Source organism: Ipomoea nil, unplaced genomic scaffold (genome assembly GCF_001879475.1).
Source record: "Ipomoea nil cultivar Tokyo-kokei standard unplaced genomic scaffold, Asagao_1.1 scaffold0761, whole genome shotgun sequence".
Classification (NCBI taxonomy): Eukaryota; Viridiplantae; Streptophyta; class Magnoliopsida; order Solanales; family Convolvulaceae; genus Ipomoea; species Ipomoea nil.
In genome coordinates, this window is record NW_017617189.1 from 2422387 (window position 1) to 2448285 (window position 25899).

The 25899-nt window shown below is 38.1% G+C and overlaps 1 protein-coding gene across 1 annotated transcript; it reads right to left on the bottom strand.

Moving 5' to 3' along the window:
- Nucleotides 1–5642: 5642 nt before the first annotated feature.
- LOC109176827 (glucomannan 4-beta-mannosyltransferase 9-like) lies at nucleotides 5643–16505 on the bottom strand. Its single transcript, XM_019326228.1, has 10 exons — nucleotides 16140–16505; nucleotides 15284–15382; nucleotides 14671–14923; nucleotides 14306–14416; nucleotides 14022–14170; nucleotides 13227–13327; nucleotides 12931–13128; nucleotides 12304–12480; nucleotides 11102–11122; nucleotides 5643–5735 (listed from the first exon to the last, which is right to left on the bottom strand). Exons 1-8 carry the CDS (start codon nucleotides 16446–16448, stop codon nucleotides 12318–12320), a joined length of 1383 nt encoding a protein of 460 aa, XP_019181773.1. The 5' UTR covers nucleotides 16449–16505; the 3' UTR covers nucleotides 5643–5735; nucleotides 11102–11122; nucleotides 12304–12317.
- Nucleotides 16506–25899: the final 9394 nt, after the last annotated feature.

Sequence of the window (25899 nt, forward strand, 5' to 3'; positions counted from 1 at the left end):
TGCAGCTTTGATTGGATACGAGCAAGAACCAAAAAAAAAAAAAACAGATGATGGAAGTTACTTTATTCCAAATGAAAAAACACATGAAGTGTTTTATAAAATTGTAAGTATTATTTTTTTTTTCAAAAAATGTCTTAATAATAAAAAATATTTATAAAAATACTAATACTTGACTTATTTTATTTGTTGGAACAGATAGAAAAATGTGAAGAAATTGATCAAGGGAAATTTGAACCCAAAAAAAAACCATGACATATTGTTAGTAGTATAGTTCTTGGAAAGGATGATCATTCAGGTTCTGTAAGAGCAGTTAATACATACTCTACCATCCAATGAGTGTTTTGTATACTAGATCAGAAACAAAGCACATCGAGTGGGGTTCACACAGAAGCTGTTGTCAAACAAATGTTAGAGAAATGCAGGCAAGATACAATAATGGAGGTGGAAGCACAGATGAAACCCAGGATTGATACAATGGACCAGCAACTCAAGTTTCTAATGAAGAACATATTGGGGACACATCTATTTTCAGAAGGGGTCTCGGCTGGAACTCCTCAAAGTGATCCACCGCTTAGTGATCCACCACCTACTCGTAGCAGTTGTCATTCAGTTGACACATATCCAGTTACAACAAATATATCAAAATATTATTCTTGTTAGATTAAGATTAACACACAATTTTGAATAATAGAGTCCAAAAAGGTGTTCACTAGCGTATGCCCAGATGGCAAACCAATTGTAGTTGCAAAGGGTATGGCTCACCCAAGTACTGAGGAGACTATGGTGAATCACCGACCCTTGTTCCGTAACTGTGTCAAAGTTTGGGTGGATGAAGTGATTGAGGGTAGAGAAAAATTTAATCTCCCCATACCAGGTCAGCAGTATATCACTATAGCAGATATAGTAGGCAATTTTGCACAATGACCTATTCATTTAGTGAGTTTAGAAGAGGTATGCATTCTTTTATTTATTTATTAAGTTAGTTTTCGTTGTTTATATTTAAAAGGGGCTAGTAAAATTACAATTTTATATTTGTAGAGTTTATCAAAACAAAATAAGAAACCAAAAGATCAAAGTGCTGATCTATCTACTACTGGTGCACGAGCTGTCGAGCTCCCATTGTTGGTGATGATGTCTTACAGCACTTGGGGGACAAGTGCAAGTGTCTAGTGAATTTGTTGACAAACTTTCTACTTGGTAAAGACTATATTGAGTAGGAGATAGATAAAGCAATCTTCCATCATAAAAACACGAGTTCTATTTTTGTGATTATGAATGATATAAAGGATTTGATGATGATGAATTGGCTTAATGTCTCAATCATACAAGTGTTTATACTGTAATTTTTTTTTAATTATTATTGTATTATATATATATGTTTACTTATATTTAGTGAAATTTCTTATTAATTATTTCTTAATTTTCAGATTTCTTAATCAGTTGTGCAATCAGTTTAAAGTCAAGTCAATCGGGTTTGTCTGTCCGACATAGATTTCCAACACTATGCTTAAAAACGGTGCCTCCAGTGTTACATCATATTTCATCCACGTCATGGACCAGAACAAAGATAAAAAATTTATTTTAGCACCATATCATCAAGAGTAAGAAAATTGTTCTTTTATTTTATTAATATAACTTAATAACTTTATATTTGAACTTTGAAGTATTAGATATTAAATTTTTAATATGTATTTGTGTTTTTTAAATGTATATTTCATTGGTTACTTTTGGTGATTTGCGTACGGTCAAAAAGCGTATGTGTCTTGGATTCGTTGCCTTCTTATCACGACATATGTTTAATTAAAGCTTCTGTAATTTGTAAGTAAATACCTTATTATTTATATAAGTATTTTAGCTTCTATTCTATTATTTATAAATTTTTATGTACGTTTATAATTTATATATAGGGCATTTCGCTCTTTTACTATGAGTGGATTGATTAGGAACATCAATTGGAAGCCATGCAAAGTATGTATGAAAATTGAATTTAAGTTTTAGTGTGATATTTTGAATTACAATAAATTGTTTAAATTACTAAAATAATATATGTATTTTTTAGTGCCGGAGACAACCAGGATTTTATGAGTGTGGATATTATGTCATGCGATACATGTTTGATATCGTGACAAAATATTCATCTGTTGATGATTTGGATAGGGTAAGTGGATTTAAATAAAACTATATATAGTTAAGTTATATTTTATTAATTAATATATTTAATAATTTTATTAATTAAATTTTTTGTAGGCATTTGAAAGCGATAGTCTGTATTCTATCAACGACATAAATGAGATTCGAGAGAAATGGTCAAAGTACTTCTTTTCCGGGTGCTTCTGACTTTTGTTTTATTGATAAAAATATTTTGTTTTGATGATAGTATTGAGTTGTGCATGTTTTTATGATATTGTTGTATTAAAGTATGAGGATTTTAAGTATTATTCTGTTTTGATGATAGTATTGTGTTAAAGTGCATTTGATGATATAAAGTATTGTGTTAAAGTGTTTTGACGATAGTATTGTTTTAAAGTGTGTTGGTAGATAAATTGTATTGTGGAGTAATGGATTTTAAGCTGTAACAGGTACAGGAATTATAAAAAAAATTAGGGATTTTAATTAATTAAAATTAATTGAATATTTAAAAAAAAAAAAGTCATCGGCAACTATTCTTAAGCTAGAAGCGGATTGCTGATTTTAAAAAATAAAAATAAAAAACAAAAACTCGCCTGTTCCTAGCCTAGAATAGTCGCGTATCACCTTCGAAAAAAAAAAAAAAAAAAAAAACAAGAAATGGAATATGCGACTATTCTCAGTGAAGAATGGTCGCGTATTACTGACATTACGCGACTGTTACACAATGGTCGCATTTTGTTCAAGCGACCATGACATACGCGACTGTTGTACAACAGTTGCCTAATGTCTTTTACAATTGCCTACCTGCAGTTTTCCGTAATAAATTGAGGCCCTATAATTTCTTTCTTGGTTTTTACACGAACATATATTAATTAATGAGATTCAACAAGAGCTAACCTAAAAGGTAAATCGTCGTCTAATTGAATAGGTTTTGAAAGAGAGAAATAACTTTTTATTTTTATTGATTGAAGTCATATAGGGGACTATCTGTGAAAAATTAAAATTTAATTTCCATATTCTATTTTATAAATTCCAAAATAATTATTTTTACTCCTTCGAAATTTTTTTCTAAAACAGGTGTATGGATTAAATATTTTAAACCATGATTTTTATTAATTCAGCACCAAGTAGTAGCATATTTCGAAAATCCTAAGTATTGAGTACACTTATGTATCAAGTTTTGACCCAAAAAGTCAATCTGAGATAAACCTGAGAAACCCAAGTCAAATGTTTTTACTTGAAAACATCCTTTAAGAAATCTACTTTATTTCCTAAGTTGATTAAAACTATTTCATTACCTAGCTTGACTTTGAGTGAGAAACCTGAGAATTTCAAAAAGCCAAATAACCAAACTATCATTCTCAGCAAAATATCTCACCTAGGGTTTCGTACCCTATTTAAATAACACTATTCACTCCTGAGAACTTGATCCCTCCCTTTTGCCTCCTTCATTCTAAGTTGTAGAAATCAGCTAGCAGAGAAGGAAGAATCACAGTAAGTTTTCCTCCATCCATTTCATCTTTCTTCACTCAATTCCATCTCCTGACACTCTGTTTCCATCCATTCTCTTCATCTCTTTCATCCTTCACTGTGATTGAGTTTGTTATGGGTGTTGCTTGTATTTTTGGTTGTCTGAGAAAATAGGAGGTGAGGGTGGAAATCTCTGTTGAAGAAGAAGAGGGATCCACACTAGAGAAAGCCAAGCTCATAGGTATAAACCATGGATTCCCAAAGCTATTATTTTGGCCTGTTAAGTTAGATTTCTTGAGATTAGATGCTTAGAAATGTTTGAGAATACTTGTTGATGAGTTTATTGTGTATTGTTGATGTTATATGTTTCATTCATGGTTGTCTGGAAGTGTTTGTTTGAGCTCTAAGTTGAGAAATTTGGAGAAGAAGACATCTCGTGCACAGAGGTGCACACAGGATGGTGGACCAGGTTGGCCTTGCGGCCCTAGCCAACGGACCTAGGAGAGATCCGTTGGCTAGACCCGTGAGCCAACGGACCTGAGTGACGGATCCCAGTGAGATCCGTCACTCTAGGTCGTTGCTTGGCAGAGCCAAGTGATGGGGCTTCTCAAGCCCCGTCACCTAGATCCTTCAAGCCAAAGTAGAAGAGGGTCGGGCCCTTTGAGGCTCAGCTATGTGTTGTTTCGGACAGGGATTCGTGGGCCCGTGAGGCTTGGACACTCGGGCTCGTAACGACGCGCTAGTTTGAGTTGTATGTGTTTGATTTTTGAGTAAAAGCATATCTAGAAGTCAAGTATGAAAGTTGGCCTCTGTGCAATTGTTTGACTTTGAATTCAAGTATGAGAAGAAAAATGCTAGCATCTGTTTACCAGAATGTTTGAGTAGTTTTTACTAATTGCATTGTTTAACTCTTGAGTAGATTGATTGTTGAGATTATTGAGATTTCTTGCATAAGTCAGTGTTATGCCAAGCTTTACAGTGAAAAGGATATTTGTGCCATATTTAAAGATTAAGTACAGTAAAGGCTCAAAGTGAGGCCTAAGTTATTTTCAAAACCTTATATCTACTGTGGAAAATCTATATCTATATGTGCATTGAGAAGCTTTCATGATAAATAGATTTTCAAAATGAAAAAGTGAAGTTATATGAGATATTTATGTGCATTGAGAAGCTTGCATGATAAATTGATTTCCATTATGAGAAAGAAAAGTTTTAAGAGATATATGTGCATTGAGAAGGTTGCATGATATCTAGATTACCAGCATGAGAAAAAGAAGTTGCATGTGATATATATGCTATTATATAAAGTGAGAAAAATCTATGTTTTGGAGGTTCCCGTTAGGACTATGTCCTTTCAGAAGAAAAAAGAAAGAAAGAAGTTATGAGAAAGGAAAGAAACAGTCACAGAGGACCGACAGTTTATTATAGAAGTAACTTGGAAGATCAATCCCGAGTTGCTAGGTTCGATACTACCCGCTAGGCTTGGAATCCTAGTTAAGGGGTGTGTGCACTGAAAGTACGTTACCTGATTCTACAGAGTTATAAAAACCACGAGTACCGGTTCTGTGGGCGAGATGAGTATTAGGCCGGCTAGATTGCCGAGCCCGAATAGGTCCATTTACGATTCGTAAAGTTCCTATCTCCCCCCACGAGTTAAAGAAAGAAAGAAAGAAAGAAGAGAAAAGCGAGTCAAGTGACTCAACAGAGATCCTCCACAGAAAAAGTATTTCTTTTTAAATAAAGAGCGAGAGTACAAGTATATATTTATAGCATCATATCCTTATTTATATCATGTTATTCTGTCTCTTTAGATTTATCATATGTTGGTTTACTATTAAAGCAATGTCGTGTACTTGCTCGTGACATTGGTGATGTTGTTGTCAACCATGTCTGTAGGTCAACGAACCATGTTGCTCACGTTCTCGCGCAGGCGGCAGTTTCATCTTCTGTCCTTGATGTGTGGGATATTATTCAACCCAGTTGTATTTGTGATTTGTTATGATGAATGGAGTTTGGTTGGTTAAAAAAAAAAAAAAAAAAAAAAAAAAAAACAAGAATGATAATATATTCATATTTTTGAATTTTAAAATAAAATTGCCAAATAAAAGGACATGTGTTTTAACAATCAAATCATCCTCCCAGAATGATAATGCAATTAAATTCAACATTTTTTACCAGTTCGGTTTCCTCTCGCTGATTCGCGAGTTTTGTCTTTTCTCTCTCTTCCGTTTTTGAGAGTTTTTAGGGTTTCTGTCTTAAGCCACCGTTTCTTCTTCCTCGACGGCGACTGCATGGCGTCTTCTAGCATGATCAACGCTCTAGCTGACCTCACCCTGGTGGATCTGGATGATAATGAGGATGTACACCAGTTCACGAATGTGCCCATCAACCCTGGTAGTAATCAAGTGGAATATTATGTTGTGGGAAGACTGGTTGCAGATCGTCCAGTCAAATTCCAGTTTTTCAGAGATACAATATCACAAATTTGGAGGCCATCCATGGGGATGAATGTAAGCGAACTTAAATCTCGTGTGTATCTTTTTCGGTTTTTTGATGAGTTTGATGTCCAACGTGTGATTGATAATGGACCGTGGACATATGAACAACATTTGCTTCTTCTGCGTCGGGTTGCACCTGGTGAGGATCCAGAGTCTGTCTCTCTCACTATGGCAGAGTTCTGGGTTCAGGTCCATGGCTTGCCGATTGGTTTCCGATCGGAAGGGGTGTTAGAAGCAGTTGGAAGGACAATTGGCACGCTAGTAAAGCATGATGAGAGAAATTTCGACGGAACTATGCGCTCCTATTTCAGAATACGAGTTCAGTTTGATGTTTCTCGTCCTCTAAAGAAGGGGATGAAGCTTAAAAAGTGTTCTAATGAGTGGGCTACGATTGACTTTCGATACGAGCGTCTGCCAATGTTTTGCTTTCTTTGTGGTGTCATTGGACATGGGGATCGTTTTTGTGTGAAGGCTCGTCACTATCAGAATCATCAGGGCGACAAACCGTATGGGGCTTGGTTGAGGGCTGGTTCTCGGAGACAGGTGACTAATGATAATCAGTGGCTTGCTCCGGAGGTGACGGCGGATCGGGAGAAGTGGACGGCTCCTGGATCGTCCAAAATCATTGCTGCTGGCGGTATTAGTGCACGACCTGTGACGTCTGATGCTGCTACTCATGTTCATGCCACTACACCCTCCCCAATGGTTATCTCTAACGATACCAATACAATGCCTGTTTCGTCAACTTTCTCTCTGAATATCAACACGGCTTCAGACAATAATGACGAGGTTACTGTTGTCGACCAAAAGAGAAGGCGAACTGAAATGGAAGGCAATAATGATGACTGCTCACTTATGCTTCTGGAAGATAACCAGTCAAAAAACTTGCTATTGGCGGGTTCTGGAGATGGCCAGACCCGCCCGACACAATGAGTACCTTGAGTTGGAACTGTCGTGGATTGGGCAATCCACGTACAGTTCGAGAAGTCTTGGCACTTGAGGCCAAGTTGAAGCCTATGTTCATTTTCTTGATGGAGACAAAAGTTCGACGGAAACATGCTGAGCAACTGCGACGTAAGTTACAATTTGATGGTTTATTTTATGTTGATGGAGGAGGAAGTAAAGGGGGTTTAGCGTTACTGTGGAGAGACAAAGATATTGCCAACATTATTAGTTTTTCAAAAAATCACATTAACATTCAAGTAAGGCTACCTGGTAGCCATGCTTGGAGGTTGACGGGTTTTTATGGATTTCCTGAAAGAAGTAGAAGGCAGCAGTCGTGGGATTTATTACGTTCACTTTTACCAAAGTTTTCCCTCCCGTGGCTTGTCATGGGTGATTTTAATGATATTATGGCCCCTTGCGAGAAGCGTGGAAGGCATCCCCATCCCCCGGCTTTAATGGAGGGTCTCAATCGTGCATTGGAGGATTGCCACCTTTTTGATTTAGGTATGAAGGGGAGGAAATTTACTTGGGAACGAGGTAAAGGAACGGAGAATTGGGTAGAGGAACGGCTTGATAGGGCAGTGGCGGGAGTGGATTGGTGCTCTATGTTTCCTCAAGCTGTGGTTCGAAATCTAGATGTTATTACCTCTGACCATACGGCACTCTTTTTAGAGTTGGAGGGCCCTAGACTAGGTCGACAGCGGAGAAGGTTTTTATTTGAGAATGCATGGCTCAAAGATGTGGGCTGTAAGGATATTGTTCTCAGGTCCTGGAATGAATCCATAGGTGATGCACTACCTACACGACTGGATCTTTGTGGAGCGTCATTAAAGCAGTGGGGAGGCAGTTTAGTACAAAGAATTGATAAGGAAATTGCTCAATTACAAATTTGCCTTTCTGGATTAAGAGAGCAACGTGATGAGGCCTCCATGCTCCGTTTTCGTGAATTGACGGCAAAATTGAATTTACTATATGATCAACAGCAATCCATATGGCGTCAAAGAGCAAAACAATACTGGTTAAAACAAGGAGATAGGAACACCAAATATTTTCACCAGTATGCCTCATCGCGCAAACGGAAAAATACGATTACCAAGCTCAAAAATGAAAATGATGATTTTGTTGAGGGTCAGGCACTGTTGGATTTGATTTCAAGGTATTATAATGACATCTTCACTTCTAGAGGTGTGGCTATTAATTCTTTATTGGATAATCTCTCCCCAAGAATTTCAGATTTGGATAATGAACTGTTGTTACGACCTTTTACGGCTGATGATGTCAAAGATTCACTATTCTCTATGGCCCCGGATAAATCCCCTGGTCCGGATGGTTTTAGTCCGGCCTTTTTTCAGCACTTTTGGAAGGAGATTGGAGAGGATGTGGTTCACTTTATTCTAGGTTGTGTAAATGGAGGAATATGGCCGACTGGAATGAATGATGCCTATGTTACCCTAATCCCAAAGAAGGTAGTACCGACATATATGGGTGATTTACGGCCGATTGCCTTATGCAATGTTACTTATAAGATCTTATCTAAGATGTTGGCTAACAGGTTTAAAGAAGTATTGGATAAAGTGATTTCAGCTCCTCAGAGTGCTTTTATCCCCGGGCGACTTATCACTGATAATGTTCTTATAGCGTCGGAGGTTATTCATTTTCTTAACCGAAAACGTGAAGGAAATACCGGTTGGTGTGCTCTAAAGCTTGACATGGCAAAAGCTTTTGATAAGATGGAGTGGCATTTCCTTGAGAACATGATGGTTCGGTTGGGGTTTGATCAAAGGTGGATTTCCCTTATTATGCACTGTGTTACGACGGTCCGGTATAAGGTTGGTTTAAATGGCTTTCTTACCGACTTTATAATTCCATCGAGAGGTCTGAGACAGGGGGACCCACTGTCCCCATATCTATTTCTTCTGTGTGCGGAAGGGTTGGCACATTTGTTATCCACGGCAGCTCAAAACCGTTTAATATCTCCTTGCATTGTGGCAAGAGGGGCACCCGGTATCTCTCACCTTTTCTTTGCCGACGACAGTCTGTTGTTCTTTAAAGCAACGTCTCAAGAAGCTAGTGCGATTAAGGATTGTCTTAGTTCTTATGAAGCTATGTCGGGACAATCGGTGAACTTTGGTAAATCTTGTGTGCTCTTTAGTCGTAATACACGAGGAGATCTTAGATATGCTATAACTTATGTCCTAAATGTTAATGCGGTTGATAATCTTGGAACCTATCTAGGTCTTCCCATGGGGATTGGGCGTAACAAGAAGCAAGTATTTTCATATATTGAGACTAAATTGAGACAGCGGTTAGGTGGGTGGCATAAAAGGATCCTTACACGGGCCGGGAAAGAAGTGTTGCTCAAAAGTGTTGCGCAGGCTCTTCCGACGTACACTATGAGTATTTACTACCTCCCATCTACATTTTGTGAACATCTGGAGCGAATCATGAATCAGTTCTGGTGGGAATCCCGTACTACTGGAGGGGGTGGGATTCGGTGGATGGCTTGGAGACGTATGTGTAAACCGAAAACAGCTGGTGGTTTGGGATTTAAACATCTTAATAGGTTTAATATTGCTTTACTGGCAAAGCAAGGGTGGCGGTTGCTAACTAATCCATTGTCTTTGGTGGCTCGAATTCTAAAGGCACGATATTATCCTCAAGGAGATTTTTTGAATGCTAATATCGGAGCCAATCCAAGCTATTGTTGGCGTTCTATACTGACAGGTCAAGATCTTCTGCGTAAGGGGTGTTTTAAAAGAATTGGTAATGGTGAGTCGACCTCTATTTGGCATCATCCCTGGCTTCCTGATAGGGAAGATCCGTATGTACATTCAGTTAGCACTATTCAGAATGACAACATTATGGTGAGTGCTTTAATTCACCCTGAGACGAAAGATTGGAATATTGAACTCCTAAATGATCTATTTGAGGACCGTGATGTAAACTTGATTCTTAAGCTACCAGTTGCAGTGCAGTTTGAGGACAGTTGGAGCTGGAGAGATGATATGAAGGGATTGTACTCAGTGAAACATGGTTACAGATTGCTGAATATGATGGAGGTGGCCATTCCAAACTCCACTGTATGGGGTTTGATTTGGAAGCTAAAGATTCCTCCAAAGGTTCAGAATTTTATTTGGCGTTGTATTCATGGAGTTTTGCCAACCATGGCGTCGCTTGCATCACGTCGGGTGAATGTTGATTTAAGCTGCCCTTTATGTGGTCTCCAACCGGAGACAATCCTGCATCTTATGGCTGATTGCAATCATGTGCAATCTCTATGGCAAAACGTGAACTGTCCTCTACCTAGTGAAGATGACGATTTTGCTGCATGGTTCTCAAGGTGTCTAACGTGTGGTGATAGTACTTTGGTGCTGAAATGTGTCCTCATTTGCTGGTGCATCTGGAAGGGCCGTAATGAATTGGTATGGAATAATAAAGTTTGGCAACCATCCTTAATACAAAATGAGGTGGCTAATACTTTTGTGGAATGGCAGGGAGAGGCAACTTTGGTAGAAAGTGAAGAAATGCATGGACAGAACATTAATACTTTACCAGGTGATAGTCCAGGTACTATGAATATTTATGTTGATGCCACGGTTTTTGGTGATACTGATGAAGCTTACTTTGGGGTCTTTGTGGTGGATAGTAATGGGGAATTCGTAGCAGCTAAAAATGGCCCAATCCGTTGTTTGAGTGATGCTCATTTAGCTGAACCTCTAGCGGTGAAGGAAGCTTTATCTTGGGTTAAGGAGTTGGGTCTCACAAAGGTAATCATCTATTCTGATTGCAAGAATGTTTGTAGGCTGCTAAATGGCACATCTCAGGATCTATCATATGCAGGTTGTGTTATTCGTGAGTGCCGATCTTTCCAACGACACTTTGATTTAGTGTCATTTCATTATGTTTCAAGATCAGTGAATAGGTTTGCTCATGCTTTGGCAAGAGCTACTCGTTCTCAGACTGGTTCTTCTTGTTGGTTGATTTCATTTCCTTCTTGTATTGAACATTTGCGTTAATGGAAGTTCCTTTGGTTTTCAAAAAAAAAAAAAAAAATCATCCTCCCAAAACAAGTTCTCAATCTCAATTAAATGTAATAACTCTAAATTAAATAAATTGAAGAAAATTTTATTATTTTCAAATTTTTTGGGTTTTGGGCTGAGCCAAGTTTTTATTCTTTAGTCTAGCCCAATCAAATTCACATTTTAATCAACCATTGATAAATGTAATAAGTCTAAATTAATGAAATTGATGAAAAAAACTTGAGTGTTTTTTAGTCTTTTGAACTATGAGTGGAGTCAAGTCAAGATTTTTAAAGTTCGATCCAGGTTAACTCGACTCAAATTTTTAACTGGACAAGCCCAACCTAATTCAATTAAGGCTAATTATTGTGTGGACCACGGTCCAAAACGACGTCGTTTTTACATAAAAATAAATCAGTTAGTTAATAACGGTATGATCTGTTCAACCGTTTATGTGTTAAAATAATGAATATTCTGGGAGTTAGAATAATGTACTTTAAGCTTTAAAATAGTGTACGTTGTGTTAAGAATAACAAACCTTCTAGGATAAGATAATATATTTTATGAGTTATAATAATGTACTTTATTTGTTATAATAATATACTTTATGTTAGAATAATGAACATATGAGGTAAGATAATGTATTTTTTGAGTTAGAATAATGTACTTTATGCTTTAGAATAATGTGCTTTATGAGTTATAAAAATGTATGTAGCAACAGTGAAGAGGAAAATGCAAGTCGTGTAAGAAAAAAAATTTGCACGACCTAACTGCGTCGTCTCCTCATGTTTTTGGATCATGGTCCACACAGTTGTGTGGATCACAGTCCACACAATAATGATTGTTCAAATAATAACCAGACAGTTGGCAAGCTAACTCAAATGGGGGGGGGGGTGAGAGAGAGAGAGAGTGAGAGAGAGAATTAAGCCTGAGGTATGGATCCAAAAATTGTCTTCCAAATAAAGATCTCAGTAGATATTTTCAATCAAAATGGGTCATTTTTCGTTAGAACAGAATGAGTATTTTTTGTTAACTTTATTTTCCATTGATAACGAAATACTGAAAATTTAAAGAAAATAACTTTCAAAAGTTATTTTCTTGATTTCCAAACATACCCATCATATCACAAATAAAACAAAAATGATAATATATTTATATTTTTTAATTTTAAAATAACAATTGTAAAATAAAAGGACGTGAATTTTAACCATCAAATCATCCTCCCAAACCAAGTTCTTAATCTCCCAAACCTGAGCTAAGAAGTTGTGACAAATGCACCAACGTAGCCAAATCCTATGACTAAGAATGACAATCCTTGGAGAAACAAATATACAAAATAATAGTTGTCTCCAAAACAAAAGTTGTACCACCCACAAAAGAGGAGGTAGAATCCAACAATGATCTCCAACAAATGCAACCTATACATCCAAAAAAAAATAATCAATTCCAAATCATTATTAAGAATTAAAATTCACTTTTATTACGCAGGTTATAGACCTTTTTGCACGCACACGTAATTAAATTGGTTCTTGAGTGACAAATTGTGAATAAGAACGCAAGATAGAGTCTATTCAGCCGCAATGTGAGAGTCACACTCAATGTGAGAGGCACAAATTAAAGCATTGATTTTTCTATCTTTTTTTGAATGCTACTAGCTCTATTACATTGTAGTATCTGTTCCATTGATTTTTCTATCTAATAGGCCACTAAATCATCGTAATTTACCACCGGACAAATCGTGTCGGGCTAGAGTGTGAAAGTCCCGATAAGAATTTTCACTTTTTGTGGACAAGATTATAGACATATTTTTTACTTTTAATAATCGATTAACTATTAATTCCATTATTTTTATAAAACAAAAAGTATACCTTTCTCCAATTCTAAAACGAGGAAGCTTCTTTAAAGCTTTAGACCCCGTTTTAGCCTTGAGGGCATTGCCAAGCTTCTCGGTGATAACCCATTCGTGGACTCTCCCGACTTCAAGAAGGCCGATGAACGTTGCAATAGTCCGGTGAAGGGACATAACATTCTCAAAAAGCATCCATAAAACCACCAAATGGAATGATCTAAAAATCAGCAAAAACAAACACAAGATTGTATGTTTAAGAAAATCTTCAATTCATTCAGAAAAGAACCCAAAAAAAAAAAACAAATTAAGGTTTACCTGGGGGTGGGAAGAACACTGAGAATAGCCACAGTTAAAGGGACGTAAACAGCTCCCCAAATGGGAACTTGGACTTGTGGGATCAAAACAGTTGCGGGCAAAACAAGGCAGTTATGGCCTATGTAGCAACCTTTCTCATTATATAGTTTCATTTTGTATACACTGTAGTCTCATTACAACATCACTACAATATCCTTCTAATTCAACTACAGTTTTATTTGATAACGTAATATTAAAAAAAAAAAAAAAAAAAAAAAAAAAAAAAAAAAACCTCAACATACTGCAGAACGTAACAAACGTAACGACTACTGTTTTGGCCATGATGCATGTGGACCATGGTCCATTGTATAATGATCGAATGATTTAGCAATCATTATACCATGGACCATGATCTACCTTACAAGATGGGCCATTGACATAAGACTCATTATTAGTATACTAGAAGTTTATTATTTAGGTGTACAACCAAAAAATAAACATTTAGTACATTAAAGATGAACATTATGTATATTCAAAATTAAACATTTATTTGTGGTCCACATTGCAATGTGAACCATGGTCCATAATATAATTTGCCATGATTTAGTTGTGGTGCGCAAATTATACAACAGGCCAAGGTCCACGATGGTTCACCTTGCATTGTGAATGTCCAAACGGCATTCAGATTATATCCCTAACATTTTTAATCTGTTAACTACATAATATGTTAATTGTTATAAGTGCATAATTTATTAACTACTGCAAGTACATAATCCGGATAGAGTCCACAATAGCTGCAGTGTTTAGTGTTTAGTGTTTAGTGTTTACCTTGACATCACCAAGAAACACAAATTTCCAGCCTTTAATACCAGCTCGGCAACCCAGATCCATGTCTTCCACTGTCGTACGCTCTTTCCATCCTCCTGCATCATTCAATGCTGCTATTCTCCATACACCTGCTGTTCCTGCATCATTGTATTTTTTTTTTCTTTTTTATTTTTGCATATTATCTTATAAATTTATATACGTTTGTAATTTTGATTAATAAATTCATGCCTCATTAATCGAACCCGACATATAAAATGGGACGGAAAGAGTACCATTAAAACCAAAAAATGCATGGACTGCAGACCCAACTTCTTGCTCCACTGTGAAATGGTAATCCATTGACATTTCTTGCATTCTTGTTAACATGCACTCGTCAGAGTTGACTGCACCCATTGCAATTTATAAACACAATTTGTTAGAAATATTAATAAATATTTCCACACGAACTCTCATGTTAATAATATGACAACGGAAGACACTGATATTTTATAATAAAAAAGTATTTTGAATAGGAGTAATCAAAAAGTGTTTTAAAAAGTTATCACCCAAACAATGTGTATGATTTTTATTCTCGTTCCTTATGTCTAACCCATGAACCAAATACACCCAGTATGTACGTACACATATACATACGTACCAAATTTCCAGCTAGCTTGAACGAGGGCGAGGTTAGGATTATGTACGAGGTAAGGGATGGTGCGGTACAAAAAGTCGGGGTCCGGTTGGAAATCAGCATCAAAGATGACAACATATTCACACAGCTTTACATAGTTGTGCGTCATTCCTTCCTTGAGAGCTCCTGCTTTGAATCCTTTTCTGTTCTCTCTACTCTCACACTTTATGTTCACTCCTTTCCCTACCCATCTCCTGCACTCTTCTTGGACCAATTCCTGTATATTTATTATTTATTACCAAAATTAAAACATATATTAGAGAGAAATAATATGCATTATTAGTATTCCAATTTATGAAGGCAAGAATCTAAAATTAAAGTTCATTTTACAGCCATTAATTAATCGTATAGTACTGGAAAACTCAAATGACCCATTTGATTCAAGGGGAAAAATTTCATGAAGAATGAAATTTAAATTTAAAGAAAAATAAAAATAAATTTCATATACCATTATTTATTTGGTTGGAGGGAAGAAATTACTATAAATAGTTAGTATAAAAACTCAAATAATGTTACGATGGACAGAAGAAGTGAATAGAAATTTACAATAATTATATTTTTGAGTAATGGTATGTACCTTGATTGTAGGATCACTTGAATCATCAAGAACTTGAATTATAATTCGATCCGCCGGCCATGAAAGGCTGCAGGCAGCTCCAATGGACAGTTGATATACCTACATACATATATAAACACGAGAAAAAATAAAGAAAATATTTGGTAGTCGAGAGATAAAAAAACCCTTTCATCTCTGTTTGTAAAAAGATAGATAGATATATGTTGGGTGAAGGCCAGTAAAGGGTCAAGTTCAGTAAGTAGTGGCTAGGAAAATTGTTGGGTGGAAATGGGTGAAAAGGTCAAGTCTAGTACCTTGCTTCTAAAAAATGTGATGGTGGTATATAATGAAATAAAATTGCGTCATCGTTGTGTGTTTTAGCTTTGGGCGTAGTAGTAAGCGCTTGATCTAAAAAGTGGTATCAGAGTCAGGTTGGCAGGTGCAATTATTGGGCAAAGCCCGGTGGTAACAGGTCAAATTCAACAACGGGTGGCTAGGGGATTGTTGGGCAAAGGTCGGTGAAGTGCCTTGCATATGCTGTGAGTTATAACTTTTGGCATAATGTTAAGCGTTTGATCCTAAAAATATTAGTGAAGTAAAAATCAACCTAGGCGGGTTGCCTAGGCGCTAGACGACCCTAGGCCAAGGCGAAAAGAGGTATAGGCTGTTGCTAGTGGTCGGTCGTCTAGGCGACCGAGTCCATCGGAAATTTTTTTTAATTGATTTTTCCACTCAAAACGACGTCATTTTGAGTGAAAAATGTATATTTTTTTAATTAGGTGACAGCCTAAGCACCCTCAACAACCGATTAGCGCTTAGCGCTTTCAGCAACATTGAAAAATTATTATGAAGTTAGAGAATATATGAGTTACTATACCTTCTTCTCATTGCACATTGGGAGTTGAACTAGAACCATGGGGTAAGCCGAGTCCCCAAGCTCTAAATCATTTTCCTTCTTCATAGCCTCCCACTTGTACCGCTTCTCCGGCCTTCGCCGGAAAAGTTTCAGGTAAGCAACCACCGCGCCCAAGTAGAGTTTCTCCGCCAGCGTCATGATCAACATTGCCAAGCATGCCCACACCATAGCTCTTAGCAATGGCACCATTAACACTGCCTTTGCTTGCTCCCACACCACCCCAGCGCCATCTGGGAGTATTATTGTTTTTGCAGAGGAATTGCTGTCCATTTTCTCAGGTTCTGTCTCCGGCAACCTTAGCCTTGTCGCTGCAAATTTATATATACCTGAACATGGCCGGGGACTAGTACTTGTTCTAAAATCAACTTAGTGAGGTTTAATTATATAAACCCAGAAATACCCGGTCGTGTTTTGTTGTTGCTGTTATTATTATTATTTTTTTGAATTTTTAATTATTTCTTTCTTTTTTGTCGGTGTGTATATAAAAATTCTTTCATTGTCATAATTGTGGTTTAGTTGGTTGGGGTTTGGACTTATTGAATGACGTGTTATTGGTCCTAATTTGTTCATTTGAATAAATTTATTAGCTCATGATCTAGGGTTATAAATTGTGCCCCTAGTGGTATAGATATAGTATTACCAAATTTCATAATTAATTGGGAGAAGAAATTTCATAATTAGTAGCCGTTCCGAGTTTATAATTAACATCAGAGTTAATTCCACCAAAGGTTCCTTATGTCTCTTATCTTTGGTGCCAATTTCAAATTTAGTCCCAGACTATTGTTTTAGCCATTTAACATCTTAGACTATTAGTTTTTGGACACTTTAGTCATTCTCATGACTTTTCCTATTTTTAGTAAGGGCATTTCTGTTTATTTATATTTTTTGTTTGTTATTTTTCTGGTTTCAACTGGTTTAATTGGTTTAAGATTTTATTGAAAATCAGAGGTTACCTAAAGTTCTAAACCAATTAAATCGGTTGAAACTGATAAAATAACGAAAGAAAAATATGAATAGACAAAAATGCCGTTACTAAAAATAGGAAAATTAAAGTCATGAGAATGACTAAAAGTGTCCAAAAATTAATAGTCTGGGATGTTAAATGACAAAAACGATAGTCTAAGACTAAATTTAGAATTGCCACCAAAAATAAGAAGTCTCTGGTGGAGTTAACTCTTAAGATCAGAACATATCATACTTGTGTAATAATAGAGTTTGAGAGTATTATAATGTGAGACTAAATGATACATTTAGACCATTAAGAGATCAAATTTGCTCAAAATAAAAGTTACTGACTAAATTCCATACAGGACAAAAGGACCATAATATACCCCAAAAACTATAAATAAAAATTACAAAAGCCAACAAGGTCTTTTACCAAACTCATGTTGAAAAAATTAGTAAAAATTTTATATTAAAAGTGATACGTAATTTTGAGTGGAGTCCACTTCCAATTTGGAATCAAAGTAAATTTAGATTATCCTAATATTGAGAGATTGAATTTGATATACATGCTTTTAAAATGGATTATAGGTGGAATGAGAAAATTGGTTCTCAAAATGTACGCACACATTGAGTTGGAAACAATGATATGGTTCTCATTTTTTTTTTTTTTTTTTTTTTTTTTTTTGGGGTAAAGATGAGGGCCAAGCCCGGTGCCAGAGAACTAGATCCTTCCCATGACCGCACGAATTGTAACACCCCGTGTTACGATTTTCAAATCCGAATTAATTATGAAATTAATCCCGCTAATTAATATAATTAAAAGGGATATAAACAAATTATAATCCCCTTAATTAACTTAGGTGGTCCACAATGGATCGTGGACCCTTACCTGAACAAGGAAACTTTAACCCATAGGGAATAGGAGAGAGAGCGGGCCTTATTACTCAGGCCTTGAATAGGTTTCTCTTAGACATATAAATAGGAGATCAAGAAGCAAGTAGAACCCTCCCTCTCCCTTTCCCTCACACGAAATCACCCACAAGTACCCCAGCCAAGGAATTCCCCACCAACGAGCCTAGGAAGGACAATCGGAAGAAGAATCTTAGAGAAAGAGCCTTAGTAGCCAAAGATATCGATTAAAGCTAAGAGGTAACCCATGTCTCAACAAAACCTATTTTCCTCGTTGTATCTTATTCATTGGCTCCTTTGATATATGATTCTGTGCTTGAGTCTTGATAGAGCTTTGCCTAGGGTTTATATTGTGTTTATGTGATAACCTTGATGCATATGTGTTAATCTTGATGCTTATGTGATAATCTTGATGTCCTTGATACTATGATAAATTATATGAATGATCTTGTATTCTGATTATGTCTAGATCCATAGGGTGATAACGTGGATTTCGTATTATGTTATTCTTGGTATGTTTGGGTGGGATTTTGCATGATCGGGGGTTGAGCCTTGGCATGTTTAGGGATCATGTTAGGGTGTATTTGGTGTGATTCTTGGTCTAATTCCATTACTTGAATACGTGGTGTTGTCGTTTATGTGTGAATAGGTCTGGACATGGTTTCGGGTTCCACAAAGAGCCCCGGGACAAAAATATTACATATGAGTCAGTGGGGGTAGGTTGTGGCAGGGGTGCCCGCCACCTACCCGCTGCCCCTTATCTGGTTCCCAGCGGGCAGGCGACTGCCCGCCGGGCACCCGCTGGAAACTATGGCCGCCGCCGACGGGTGGTCCTCCACCCTCCCCCCACCTGCTGGAAGTTTGGTGGGTAATGTGATGTTTTCCCCCGTTTGTTGTTTCCCCGTGTCCCGTTGCACCCCATCGGTGTTCGAGAGTCTAGTTTGATGTATCGGGTACCGTTCTTAGGATAAAAGAGTCTTGTGTATTGCATGTTAATTGAATTGGTATCCCGTTGGCCTAGGAGGACGTTGTATGATCCCGTAGGAGTGTCGTGGGTGGGTTAATGTGGTTTGTTATGGATGAGTTATGTTGGGTTACGTGTTCCCCGATGATTCCCCCTCGTTATGTGTTAATGTGGGTTGTTTGTTGATTGACTTCTATGTTGTTGTGCGTGATAACCCAATTGGTTGCGATCAATTGGCTATAATGATTATTTGGTTGGTTGAGAACAACGAGGTATTAACCCAGCCTGTTGCGATCGGTTGGCTATATAGGCAGTTGGATTAGTTGAAAACAATCGGCTGTTATATATATTAATAGGGCTGCAGTCCATAGTCTGGTTGCGATCGGACATATATGATAATAGGGCTGCGGTCCATAGTTTGGTTGCGATCAAACATATATGATAATAATGAGCTGCGGTTCATTGATTGGTTGCGATCAATCGTTTGGTTCTTCCTTGTGCTGCGGTACAAGTTAAAGTGCTGTGGGGCCATGTCAGAGCTATATGCACTGACCCCTTGGCAATGGAACTCAAGGTTCGGGTCATATGAATGGTCCTGCAGTACCACCATATGTGTGTGCACCAATACGTGTCTTGTTGTTGATTTGTTTTAATAACTGGGTTTTGATATGGTTGGTATTGCGTAGTCTTGTGACCTTAGGATGCATGCTAGAATCTTTATGTTTAGTTGTATTGAATGTATCTGCTATTGCTTGATTGAGTCTGTTCTCGGATTTAAATTAGAGTTTCATAAGTATATATGTATTCCATTTTCAAAATGAGTTCCTTATATCTACCTATATTGTACTTAACGCGTTGGAGTGGGTTACCAGCATTATTCGCTGAACAGATATTATTTAGCTTTCAGGTATAGACGAGTAGTCTCGGAGCGCGCTAGTTGGATTCGTGGACTTAGTTAGATAGTTCTAGCATGGATGAGATGGCCTGCGTGCCTTGATTGGTGTTTGGGTATTAGCTATAGTTTATGCTTTGTTAGTTAAGTTTAGCATGTGGATATGAGTTCTCCAGCTCAGATGCGGCATAGTACCCCGACTACTATGTCTAGTTTATGCTCTGTTTGGGAATTAATAAGAGGTTAGCCTTTATTTTATAGGTTTTAAATATCTTGAAATTTTGGGGTGTTACACGAATTCTGGGAATGCCAACCGCATCCTCCATCAAAACTTCAACGACATATGCCGAGGGAGCAACCATCTCAGTCCAGCCAATGATTGGGTTGTTAACGTGTGTCGCCAATGCATCCGCCACCACATTATGCTCCCGAAGAATATATTGAAAATTCAAGATTGCAATCTCTAGTCTTCCACCACTTGCATCGCTCAATAACATTGCCATTGGACCTCTAGGATGATGATTTTCCCCGATCCAGTTTATAACCCTTCTTGAATCTCTTTGCACTAGCACCTTCCCGAATCCTTTCTTCCATGCCCATTCAATCCCACTAAGGATCACCCATCCTTTCGTAACATCTATTAAGAGTGAAGAAAGAGTGTATATATTTACAATGAATCACAGAAGAATACAAGATATAAATAGGGAGATGCCAGTAACAGCTCTAGACCAATTCTAGGAGAGAAAATATAACTACCTAGACTAAATCAATATAATAAAAAGCATACAAATATTATTCCTTAATACGCCCCCGTAAGATGGAGGACATCAGTTACACCAATCTTAGACCTGAATCGCTGAAAGAGTGCTCGACCCAATGGCTTAGTTAACACATTTGCAACTTGATCATGAGTAGAGACATGATGAACAAATAGAGACCTTGCAGCTACCATATCACGAACAAAGAAATAGTCTAAAGCAATGTGCTTCATTCTCGAGTGAAAAACCAAATTCTTACAGAAATAAGTCGCCCCAATATTATCACACAACAGAGATGGCGGTTCAAGTAAGTGAACCCCGGCTTTTTGTAAAAGATTCTGAACTCAAACAAGTTAAGCCCAGTAGCGTGCGAACGCCCGGTATTCCGCCTCCATTGAAGACCTAGACACCGTTTCGTGACGCGCAGACTTCCAAGAGATGACATTGCCCCCAAGATAAACAATATAAGCGGTTGTAGACCGCCCTTTGTCTCGTAAGTTACCCCAATCCGAATCAGAAAACACAACCAAGCGCAAATGTGCATTAAATTTCAATAATAAATCATGATGAACCGTACCTTTCAAATATCGGAGAACACGCTTCGCTCCTTGCCAATGTTGTGCAATTGGCGCATACATGGATTGAGCCAGTTTATTCACGACGTACACTACGTCTAGTCGGGTTATGGGGAGATATTGTAAGAGTCCAATTAAGCGACGATAATCAGTAGAATCAACCACCGAGCTAGACTCATCACACGATACATAGTCAACCGCCATAGGGGTAGATATGAATTTTGCACCCTCCATTTTGGATCAAATGAGAATATTAGCCAAGTAATTCCCTTGTGACAAAAAAACACCAAGAGGCATAAGAATCACTTCAACACCCAAGAAGTAGTGTAGTACAGTGCACCAAGATCTTTTATAAAAAATTTGTTAGCCAACGCCTATACCAAATCATCTAGAAAATCTGCATTATTTCCAATAAGGATAGTGTCATTGACATACACCATGAAATATGCGATGACATCATTGGACGTGTAGACAGATAGAGAAGTATCTGCCCTGGAGTGTGCAAAACCTGCTCAAATAAAAAAATTTTACAACTCCAAATACCAGGCATGTGGTGCCTGTTTTAGACCATACAATTCCTTACGAAGTTTACAAACAGAGAAAGGAAATTGGGCATCATGATACCCGGCGGCTGTTCCATATAGACATCTTCATACAAAGTTCCATGGAGAAAGGCGTTGTTGACGTCTAATTGTCGAATTAGCCACTTACGACTCAAAGCAATAGTTAGAATAACCCGAATGGTTACATGCTTCATGACAGGACTAAAGGTTTCAAAATAGTCACGTCTTCATTCATGTAAGAAACCTTTTGAAACAAGGGGTGCCTTAGCTTGTAGGGGTCTATCGTTCCATCCGACCTCTGTTTGATTCGATATACCTACTTGCACCCTATTATACGTCGACCATTCCTTAGCATTAAAGACCATGTCTGATTTCGTTGCAACGCCGCATATTCCTCATCCATGGCAGTACGCCATAGAGGGTCCTTCAAGGCTTGGGTGATGGCAGTAGGTTCAAGGGTAGCAGGTAAGGGATGTATGGTAGTGTGGTTCACAAACTTATCTCCATAATATTTTGGATTCAAGGTACGGAGACGAGCAGAACGACGAGTAGATATGGAAGATTTGGGAAGTTGGACGAAAGGAGGTGGTGGCAAGGTAAACTGACTTTGTGTTGATGTCGAGGGAGGAGACACAACCGGCGAAGCTGAAATGGAAGAAGGCGATGTGGAGGCGTCGGTTGCTGGATTATGCGAAGTCGCCGGCTGGGAATTATTTTGCGTCGCCGGTTGAAAATTGTTTGACGTCGCTGGTTGGGAATTGATTGGTGTGGACAGCTAGGAATTGTTTGGCAAGGACAACTGCAGATTTTCTACACTAGTTGGAATGGCAAAGGACGAGGAATTTGGAGATTGGGCAGTAGGATTTATAGGAGGAAGAGATGATACTGGAATAAGATTGAGGTGACTAGGATGAAGAGGTGGAATATGACAAATTTTCAGGCATGCATGTTGAGGGAAGCTCACTAGAAGGGAAATTATTTTCAATAAATTTGACGTGCCGAGTGATATACATCTGGTGAGACTGGTGATCCCAACATTTATAAGCAGACTAAGACAATGAATACCCCCAAAAAATGCAAGGTATGGACTTGGATTGTAACTTTGTTCGTATGTAGGGACGCTGCTAGGGGAAACAAAGACAGATGAAACGTTTTAAACGTTTGTAATATGGTAGTTTCTAATAAAGGCATTCAAATGGGGATTTATTTGCTAGGATTGGCGTGGGAAGATGAGTGATAAGGTACACCATGACTGCATGAGACAAAAACGAAATAGGAAGTGACACACCATATAACAAAGCTAACGCGATTTCAATGATATGCCGGTGGTGGCGTTCAGCCGTTTCGCTGTGCTCAGGAGTGTGTGGGAGGTGAGGTGAAGTGAGATATTCCCAACGAATTTAACATAGGAATCAATTTGATAAATTCACCTCTATTATCATAAAAGATAGACACAACATTTTGGCCAAAAAAATTTCAACAAGACATTTGAATTGTGAGAATACTAATGACACTTCAGATTTCTTTTTGAGAGGATACAACTAAGTATATTTTGTAAAGAAGCACACAAATATAAGATAATAAAAATATACATAAATATATTTTTTTGAAGTACTCCAGATATCAGTATAAAGGCTTAGACCTAGTCAAGAAATTTTCTGAGAAAGGTAATTTATGACTCTTATTTATGTTACAAGAGGAACAATTAAAGTCTTTAAAAAATGCAGGCTTAATTCCTAACTTGTAACGATTTATCAACTTCTTAAGAGTACTATTGGAAGGGTTACCAAACCTATGATGTCAGGATGTGACCGAGGATTGGCACGTAACATTTATTTATTGAAAGTGGACCTTGGGAGAATATATAGTAGACATCATGGACGTTCTCCCCCCGTAGAAGTGGCGCCCCTGTAACCAAATCCTTCACCAAAACATAGGTTGGAAAGAATTCCATAGACACTTAATTAGATTTGCATAATTTTGAGACAGAAACAAGATTAGTATGTAACTCAGGAACGCATAAGAAATTATTTAGACTCAAGGAACGAGTTGAGGTCGGAAGGGATGAATGTCCAATATGAGTAATAGTTAGGATCTTACCATAACTCATGCTTATTTCATCAGGGCCTCAATAATCTGTAAATCTCTGCAAGGCAGATGTGCTGAGAAACACCGCTGTCAAACATCCACTAAGGCGAGGCAATCGAATTGGCGACCGGTTGAAAATTGCGTGAATTGTTGGAGTCATTGGACTTAAAATTGCTATCACATAGAAATTGAACTAGCTTCCTACAAAATTTAGTGTCATGATCTGGTTACTCATAAACGTTACAGAATCTACCTTGACGATTGCTTGAGTTGTCTCCACGACGAGATGCACCACCACGGCCCCTTCGAGAACTTGAGCTAGCAGTCTAGTCACGTGAGTAGTCGGACCCAAACCTATTTGCTGACGAGTCTCTAGACGTCTGTCGCTGTGTTGCATTCGTCGTAGGCAGATACGAGGTCTGTTAAGTAGAGTGTTTCATCGTTTGTTCATACTTAGTGAGAATGGTACGTAGCTCTGCATAGGTGATAGTAGTTGCACATAAACTAATTACCGCAATGATGGGGTTGAATTCGTCACCTAATTGGGTGAGCGCATGTACCACAAGATCCTCATCCGAGACCGGATGTTAGGCTAATGCGAGGTCATCTACGATGGATTTCATATCTTGAAGGAGTTCTGAAACCCATCGGGAACCTCTCAGGTTTTTGGCTAGCTTTGCTTTTAGAGATATAACACGTTCTTTAGAGGAGCTGGCATAGCTAGAGGTGAGACAAGACTAAGAATCCAGAACCGTGGTCGCTGTGGAGATTACGAGTTGAATTGTGTCAATGCAGCTACCGAGGAGAGCAGCAAGAATAATTTGATCTTGACGTATGCACTTCTCATGTTCCGGGTTCGCAATCGTTGCTGCAGTGTCAGTCAAACGGGCTGGCTCATTGATCGTGCCATCAACATGCCCTAATAAACCAAGGCCGATAAGAGTTGATCAAACCTGTCGTTGCCAAACTGGAAAATTTGCATCAGTTAGGCGAATTGGAAAGTTGGTCGTGACAGATAATTGAATAACAATGGTAGTCTTATGTGCTATAAGATGGAATGGCAAGAAAGACCAAGAAGGAAAGAAAAGAAAAAAAAATCTTGTAGGAGTTAGGCTCTTGATACCATATTAAGAGTGAAGAAAGAGTGTATATATTTACAATGAATCACAGAAGAATACAAGATATAAATAGGGAGATGCCAGTAACAACTCTGGACCAATTCTAGCCCTCTAGGAGAGAAAATATAACTAAATAGACTATATCAATATAATAAAAAACATACAAATATTATTACTTAATAACATCCACCTTTGACATGGGAGCATGCATGAAAAGCCACCCTTCCAAACCCCCTGATAATCTCTTGACACTCCCCTCCCCCCACACCGTAGCTAGCTCTGCCTCGCACATGACTTATGCTCTCATCAACACTGAGAGCAACAAAGCCTTCAGGCAGTTTATTCCAGCAAATTGCCACAGTGTTCGTTCATCCATGCATCGTCCTCGTCGGTGTCCTTTTGCCAATGGCATCCTTAGTCTCCACGTATTTCGTAGGCACCCAATCTATTTTATTACTCTAGCTAAGGCGATTGTCGTTGAAAACAAAGCTATTTCTCCACTTCCATATCCACCGCCGCAATCGCGAAGAGGGTAGGCCAGTCTTTTCCGAAGCTCGATAGCACCCTACCCCCTAGGTTCATATCGCACCAATCCCTGAAGTTTAAACGATCATGACCCTCGAACTCGGGTTGGAGCACCTTCGAATGTCATGATCAACTGTTTCCGGTGTATTGAGACACAAAATGCAGCAGCCATTAGACTTGACATGGCGCCTTCTTCTTTCTTCATTGCAAGGCAAGCTTTCGTGTCTCTTCAACCAGATGAACATGTGGATACGATTTGGCACTTTGAGATTCCAAATCCTCCTCCAGCCGTCATCCTACACAGTATCATCCTCCCCCCCTTTGTAATAAGCAGAGGAGATTGAGAACATACCTGAGTCCTCTAGTTTCCAGGAGATGTCATCG